Source organism: Alternaria postmessia (genome assembly GCF_024291825.1).
Source record: "Alternaria postmessia strain BMP 2775 chromosome Unknown scaffold_23, whole genome shotgun sequence".
Lineage (NCBI taxonomy): Eukaryota > Fungi > Ascomycota > Dothideomycetes > Pleosporales > Pleosporaceae > Alternaria > Alternaria postmessia.
In genome coordinates, this window is record NW_026260096.1 from 308,315 (window position 1) to 315,911 (window position 7,597).

A 7,597-nucleotide genomic window follows, 5' to 3' on the forward strand; every position below is an offset into this window, starting at 1 on the left:
GAATATCAGAGTGAAACGAATTGATTTAGTACCTAGAAACGGTAGCGACCACACACACGTGAAGCGTCCCAAACATCTCACGGAGCAACGTCATACTGCACCCAGAGACTTGAAACAAACCCTGCACCAAAGACGTGTTTATAAAAAAAGACATGCATCTATACAGATGCTAAATTCGCTCACTGTCAAAAACCTATCAAACGCCGCTGATGTGAGATTTGAAAATTCATAACCAAAAAACTAAATACCATACGTCACAGCTTACACTCAAGCCTGCGCCTGCTGACCCGCCCTGCCCAAGTCCACGCTCTTATGATATTTCTTACATGGCAAGTTCTGATGTGAGTCTTCCTCATCGTCCTCAATGTCAAACATACGCTTCAGCTCCTTGCACGCTACCATATATTGCTGTCGAGCACCGGGGCTCTCCCTGAGAGGGTTAGGGGCCTTGTCCCAGCCATGCGGCACACCAGGCACACAGTGATAATGTACGCGCTTTCCAAGATCCTTTTGTAGACGGTCACGGAATCGTTCACCTTCAGCGAGAAGCATGTCCCATTCACAGCAGAAGAGGACGATGTCGTCAGGAAGGGCCTCGAGCATGTGCTTTGGCGCCATGCCGGGGCTGAGCCATGGGTGTGCAAGATCGAGCGAGGGTGGCTGGAGGTATGAATCATCGAAGAGATCGGTAAAGACAGCGGGAAGGTTCTGGTCAACCCTTGAGCAGGTCTCTCGACGCTGCGCGCGCGTTTGTGTGTAATCGGTAGGTGGATAGAAGGATACTATGCCTCTTATCTTGAGAACAGTGTTGGACGCTTCTGTCATGACTGACACTCCCGAAGTGTCTTTATAGGAGGATACGAGTGATAGCGAGGACGCACCTGTCTGGCGGAGCATAGCAATACGATCAAGGCGAGACTTCTGGCGCACGAGCGGGACACGAGAGCCGTTGGGTGTGAGGTTCTGGCCGAAGGCGGGAGGAGGCTGGAGGCCAGCATTGGGAACGTTACCAGCGCGGTTATCGATGATCTTGGCGCCAGACGTAGTTCGATCGAAGAGCTCGCCCTGCAGACACAGGGGAACGGTAAAGCTCATGTTTCCTCCCGAGGAGAAGCCCGATATAGCGAAGCGATCGGCATCGAGCATCAATTCGTCGGCATGTTGTGCCAGCCAGAGCACCGCGTCGGCACCATCCTCGACGGCTGTAGGGAACGGGTTCTCTGGCGCAAGACGATAATCGACGCTGACGACGACGGCTCCGACCTCGTCGACGACAACTCCACACCAGCGCGCATCGTCGTGCGCGGTGCCCAGAACGAAACCGCCTCCGTGGAAGTTGATAACAACAGAGTATCTCTTAGTACCCTTCAGCTTCTTATGCTTCTTGTATTCCTTGGGCACGTAGAAATTGAGGCGAAATTTGCCTTTCAAGGGCGAGACGGTAGCATCGATGTCTCTATGGAAGGCAGGCTTGGGTGGTCGTGGTCGGGCGAGACGATGCAGCATCATACCGATGCCCATAAGGACGCGCCAGAACTGCGCCTGGACGTGGAGCATCCATCGTGGCCGGCTGGTCTTGGACTGTGGTGGTGGGTTGTCGACTGATACCGTCATGTTGACTGTTGATGGGGACGTTGGTCGGATCACCCTAAGCGGCGCGCGCCCATCAACGAGGCCGCGGGCGATAAAAGAGTCGAAAGGGGGGCTGTGCTTGTGGCAAGCCGCGTGCGCAGGGACAGATGAGTGATGTCTAGTGTCCCGATGGTGTGGACCTAGAATTACAGCAATAGCTTGCAGTCGGGCGTGTCAAGTCTGGAGTTGTGTGGGCTCCGTCGCAAGCGTTGGGATTCTAGAATTGTGAGACCTGAGGCGCGCATTGGTCTCCGATAGGCGATGACGTATGCTAATCAGCCGCTGGCCAAGCAACACCCCATGTATGCGCCGTCGCGCTTTCACCAACTTGGACAAGCACACATTCAACATACATCGCTCGAGATCGGTTTGAACGACATGAATTCATGTCGCTCCTAGTGATATCATTATCGACTACTGTGTGTGTGTATGTGCAGCTACAGGGTGGAACCCACAGAACACAAGGGGTACAGGCCACGACCCCAAACTAAAAGCAAGCAAGCCGAGACGGGTATATGGCTGCTCAAGTCCTCAGAAAAGCGCCAGACGCTCGCCTATTGATGCTGCCAACGACCATAATGCGAATGTAAACAAGTATGAGAGAACCGTTGGCCAAGTTGAAATCAGATGTCAAAGAACGCCAGAAAGCTGTGTGTATGCAAAACATGTGAAGAAGAATCGATGGGAACGAGGGCAGGCCAAGAGGGCAATCGACGCAATCATGCATCGACAAACTCGTACTCGTCATCTTCAGGAGCCACATGTCGCTTGGGCCGTGGCGTCTCATCGTACAAGTCAAGCACCTCATACTCGTTCTTTACCAGCTTCTCCGTCTCCTTGGTCTCAAAGCGCTGGACGGCTTTCTCGAGAGCGTGGTTCAGGATCTGGCTGCCATGGCTGGGACCCCGATGGGCGTCGAACGAGTAGGCGATGTCGGCATCTGGAGCAGGTGCAGCGGACGGGTGCTCAACGTCCTCGTCAGCGGACGACTCGTCACTAGCGGAAGCCATGTCCTTGTTGAAAGCGGTGCGCGCCTTCATGGGGCCGTGGGACGATGCCCTGCATACGTTAGTTCTCCGATGATCCCTCTTGACGGGGTCGAGAGGCGACTTACTTGACGTGAGGGTACAGCTTAGCAGGACGCGGCTTGCCGTCTTCCTCCCGCCGTCCAGGGCCGAACGACTGTCCATGCGCCCACTTCGCCCTGCTGTTCTTGTCGCGGTTGAACTCCTTGGCATCGCTGCGGAGGTCGCCCGTGAAGGTCTGGGAAGTCGACATGGCGGTGTTGCGGCTTGGTTTGGTGGTCGAGGCTCTGGTGTATATTGTGACTGGCTGGTAGGGTGCAAACGGAGAGTGTGTATTGGAGCTAGCAGGTAGATTAGGTGTAATGGAGGGAGTAAACAGTGAGAAGTGATAGGCACGACAGGTATGGCAAGGTAATATGCTCGGGAAAGAGGGAGGCGCGGCGGATGACTAGCAGCTGTCTTATGAATGACTCTAAGAAGTGACTCAGGATGATGAGGTCTGATCGGGCGAGGCGAGTGGCTATGCAGGCTCTCTTATGGTAGATTACGGATTACGGCTCGTGTCCGGGCCAGGCAGTTGTTTACTTGCGCCGTCCCTATGTCGTCAAGGGCGTAGGCACCATCCCCGCCTTTGTCGTGGTTCCTGATAAGGGGAGATGTGGGAGCTCATGACCCAGCTTCTAGCTTCCGACTCGCCGAGGTCCATTTCCCGCTTTAGCCCGAAGCGCATCCGGTTTGACGCTGTTGCCCGTGATGCCATCATGGCGGTTTCAGACGGCTTGGGTGGCCAACGTGGGCGAGCTGGAGGCTGCCGTGTTCCTGGTTGGTGTCCAAGGACATGCGTGAAGCTCCCAGCTCTCAAGCTCTCAAGCGCCCCAAGCTGTGCTCCAGCTTCCGATCGCCGACCCCACATGGATCCTCCACACCCCAGACAGCAACAGTCACGGCATGCATCCCAACAATCGCAGCTTATTACATGACGCCCTTTACCACGCAGCCTTGATAAGATCCCGGACTCGGCCGCCGTGGCCGTGCACTCATTGCTAGCTTGTAACGTTAACCTGTCGTAATTGTCATGGTTGACCAAGACAGCCATTCCCAGTGCATCCTCAGGCGTATGCTTCAGCTATGTATGGTACGCGGCCTCCTCCTCATCCTCCTCGTCGCTACTTTCGACTAGACCAGCCTCGCTGGGAAGGACATCAGGAAACCAGCCGTATCTCCCAAGATCCACTGTATACTGCCCCATAGCATCCTGGCTGACCTCGACTCCTTCCCTGCGCAGCGCATCTGCTTGCTGAGCCGCTGCGCTCGGTCCTCTTTGTTCCAGTCAGCAATCGAACAGCAGCCAACAAAGCCTTGTTATGGCAACAGGAGGCGCTGACCTCGGACTGATGCCGCCTTTGGCGTTGATCACGCGCTGCCAAGGCACGTTGCGGCTATGGAACGTTGGACTCTTCTTGCTGCTATCGGTCGATGGCGAAGGCAGGTTCTTGAGACACACTCCGACTTGTCTTTGACGTCATGCGTTAGTGATATTGCGACATGATGGCAACGTCTTTTTCCATGTGTTACCTTGGACATTCGGCTACGATGAAAAGAAACATGTCAGCAAGTAGTCCTCGTCATCTGGTAATACAACGCACGCTTCCCTACTAGTCTTGCAATATGACCATAGCTAGTGACCTTGCCGGAAGGCACCTCTTGAATCGCCTCGTATACTGCCGTGTACCATAGCCAGACTTCTTCTGAGCGCTCTCCTGGTGCCATGGTGATTCGAGGTGTAGAAGTGACTGAGACCAGCTGCAAAGAGTCGAGCGGGATCTACATCTGCAGCACGCGACAACACGAGAGCACGTGATGCGGAACAGCTGCGCGCGCCAAGCTCTCAACTTTCCGTACCGAGCTTCGCGAGTGAACGTTTGCAACAACACTCGACCAACGCGCTTTGAACATGTCTGGACTCGCCGATTATCTGGCCAAGAATTATCTCACAGCAGACTCGGAAAAGAAGTCCAAGAAGCGCAAGAGGAAGAACAAGGATGCCGGACTCATCATTGACGACGACGACAGTCTGGGCTGGAAAGACAAGGCAGACGACGACGACGAGGATGCGCCAATGATAGGTATGGACATTGTAATCTCTGCACGTTGCGCAAACTTGGCTCTAACAAATTACGCTACAGTCGGTGGAGGCACACTCAAAAAGTCCAAGAAGAAGTCCAAAGGCACCAGTGCCGCAACATGGACAGCAGTGGGTGTCGCCGCGCCCTCCCACGCCGAACAACTCGCAGCCGATGCAGCTGCCGCCGACGCCATTATAGCAGGGACCGCCGCCGATCGCCAAAAAGCTGCTGAAGCCGAGGATGAAGCACCAGAGATGGTAGACACAGACGGCGTCATGAGGATGGAGTCTGGCGCAAAGGCAGGACTGCAAAGCGCCGCTGAGGTCGCGGCAGCAACGAAGAGAAAACAAGACGAGGACAAGCGCAAGGCCGAGGAGGTCGCAAAGGAATTGGGGAGCGCCGCGCAAGAAACTATTTACCGAGACGCCAGTGGTCGCATAATCAACGTCGCAATGAAGCGCGCAGAAGCGCGCAAAAAAGCCGAAGAAGAGGAGCGCATAAAGCGGGAAAAGGAGAAGGCAGCTCGCGGAGATGTACAGAACGCAGCGGCCGAGCGCAGGAAACAACAGTTACAGGATGCAAAGACAATGACCATTGCGCGGTATGCAGATGATGCAGAACTCAACGACGAGCTGAAAGAACGGGGGCACTGGAACGACCCGGCTTCAGGCTTTCTGCGCAAGAAAAAGGCTGGACGTAGTATTACCGGCAAGCCTCTGTACCAAGGACCATTCCAACCAAACCGGTACAACATCCGTCCAGGGCATCGGTGGGATGGCATCGATCGGGGAAATGGGTTCGAGAAGCAGTGGTTTGATTCGAGAAACCGCAAAGCAAATATCGAGAAGCTGGAGTACCAATGGCAGATGGACGAGTAGGCTTCTGGACCTGTTCTTAGCAAGCTCTCCAGAGCTCTTGTAGGGACATGACATGGATATTATTTGCATAGCGAGGCGTTCGGATTTATTACATATAAGACGCTGCAGGATATAGATCTATCGTCGTTTTCATGTTAGACCCTGTTACAGTCCATTGGTATCTTGTGAATCGTAAAGTGATGTTGAGTGTGCGAGTCAGTCCACGCCCTCACATGACGTCGCGACGACTTTTTGTCCCGCTCGTAAGTTCCGACATCCCACTCGCGACAACGCGCCGGTGATGCGTTCCACCCTCCATGTCCCTCTCCAAGCATGCGAAGACATACTTGGTGAATTACTCGAAATATAAACACCTCAATGCGTTCAACTCGTTCGTCGAACCGGCCGTCCTCACACGCAACGATGCCACCAGATCGAGTGTTGTCGGCGAACAAACCGCCTACAGCGTCACCGACAAGCCAATCGCGATAAAAGACAACATCTGCACGAAGCAATTGAAGACTACTGCCTCGTCTGGAATCCTCAAAGACTTTACCAGCCCATACGATGCGACAGTGGTGAAGCTGCTCCAGGATGAGGGTGCTGTGGTGGTTGGCAAGACGAACATGGACGAATTCGGCATGGGATCGCACTCGACACATTCGCATTTCGGACCGGTGAAGATGCAGAGATATGACGGAGAGGAAGCAAGTGTTGGAGGAAGCTCAGGCGGAAGTGCGCTCGCTGTCGCGACTTCGCAATGTTGGGCGTAAGTGTTTTATAGCCGACGATGATGGATTACGTGCTGAGACAATTAGTGCACTAGGTACCGATACTGGAGGCTCGGTACGGCTTCCTGCTGCGTACACGAGTGTCATTGGATTCAAGCCAAGCTACGGATTGATATCGAGATGGGGGGTGATTGCTTATGCCAACTCTCTTGATACTGTTGGAATATTTGGTAGGAACGTTGCGGGTGTGAAGCATATTTTCGGTGAGTTGATCGAGTTGCAAGCTGCCAAATCCATATTCCTGACCAAACACAGACAAGCTCAACATCCACGATGCGCGTGACCCGACTTCGGTTTCCAATACCACCCGTGCGAAATTCCGTGCAGAAAGCCGACCAACTTCACTGAGGATAGGCGTCCCTCTCGATTACAACATTGACACACTGCAACCCGCTGTCCGGAAAGCCTGGCTCCTTCGACTCAGGCACTTGTGGGATCGTGGTCATACTTTGCATCCTGTCCGGCTGCCAACAACACAGCAAGCGCTATCAGCTTACTACGTCCTTGCACCAGCCGAGGCATCTAGCAATCTTGCAAAGTATGATGGAGTACGTTTCGGAAGTAGAGCACCAGGCATCGATGGAACACCAGACAGTGTCCTTTTTGCTAAGACTCGAGGTCAAGGTTTCGGTCCTGAAGTTCAGCGACGCATATTGCTTGGGGCTTTCTCACTCAGCGCTCAGGCCATGGACAACTATTTCATACAAGCGCAAAAGGTTCGCAGACTTGTACAGCAAGACTTTAACCGAGTGTTTGCGTTACCAAACCCACTATTCGATTCCGAGGTACCTTTGTCAAAAACTGAGGGTGTGGACGTGATTATATGCCCTACGGCACCATCAACGGCGCCGTCATTGGCTGAAGTCAAGACACAGGACCCGTTGCACTCTTATATGAACGATGTCTTCACCGTTCCAGCTAGTCTTGCCGGACTACCAGCAATCACGCTTCCGACAGCCGCACCCTACAACGAGGAAAAGTCAGAGAATTCAAAATCTCCTGACCCTTTCTTCAACACCATAGGACTGCAAATCATTGGCCAGTATGGAGACGACCAACTCGTTCTCGATACTGCCAAAATACTAGAGGAAATCACATCTACTCCGCAGAACCGTACCGGGCCTGAAGTGGATGCGTGGGGCAGCGGGGCCAAGTCGGATACATAA

The 7,597-nt window shown here is 53.8% G+C and overlaps 5 protein-coding genes across 5 annotated transcripts; 2 read left to right on the forward strand and 3 right to left on the reverse strand.

The window, feature by feature from the left end:
- Positions 1-267: 267 nt before the first annotated feature.
- J4E82_004786 (uncharacterized protein) lies at positions 268-1,614 on the reverse strand (the record flags this gene model as incomplete). The annotated part of the gene is made up of 1 exon (XM_051731060.1): positions 268-1,614. The coding sequence occupies one exon, from the start codon at positions 1,612-1,614 to the stop codon at positions 268-270; it is 1,347 nt and encodes a 448-aa protein (XP_051589267.1).
- Positions 1,615-2,351: 737 nt separating this feature from the next.
- On the reverse strand, positions 2,352-2,910 carry J4E82_004787 (uncharacterized protein; the record flags this gene model as incomplete). The annotated part of the gene is made up of 2 exons (XM_051731061.1): positions 2,352-2,691; positions 2,747-2,910. The coding sequence occupies 2 exons, from the start codon at positions 2,908-2,910 to the stop codon at positions 2,352-2,354; spliced, it is 504 nt and encodes a 167-aa protein (XP_051589268.1).
- Positions 2,911-3,783: 873 nt separating this feature from the next.
- Positions 3,784-4,427, reverse strand: J4E82_004788 (uncharacterized protein; the record flags this gene model as incomplete). The annotated part of the gene is made up of 4 exons (XM_051731062.1): positions 3,784-3,976; positions 4,043-4,171; positions 4,233-4,245; positions 4,304-4,427. The coding sequence occupies 4 exons, from the start codon at positions 4,425-4,427 to the stop codon at positions 3,784-3,786; spliced, it is 459 nt and encodes a 152-aa protein (XP_051589269.1).
- A 184-nt stretch (positions 4,428-4,611) lies between these two features.
- Positions 4,612-5,661, forward strand: J4E82_004789 (uncharacterized protein; the record flags this gene model as incomplete). Its single annotated transcript, XM_051731063.1, has 2 exons — positions 4,612-4,783; positions 4,844-5,661. 2 exons carry the CDS (start codon positions 4,612-4,614, stop codon positions 5,659-5,661), a joined length of 990 nt encoding a protein of 329 aa, XP_051589270.1.
- A 296-nt stretch (positions 5,662-5,957) lies between these two features.
- Positions 5,958-7,597, forward strand: J4E82_004790 (uncharacterized protein; the record flags this gene model as incomplete). Its single annotated transcript, XM_051731064.1, has 3 exons — positions 5,958-6,409; positions 6,459-6,634; positions 6,687-7,597. The coding sequence occupies 3 exons, from the start codon at positions 5,958-5,960 to the stop codon at positions 7,595-7,597; spliced, it is 1,539 nt and encodes a 512-aa protein (XP_051589271.1).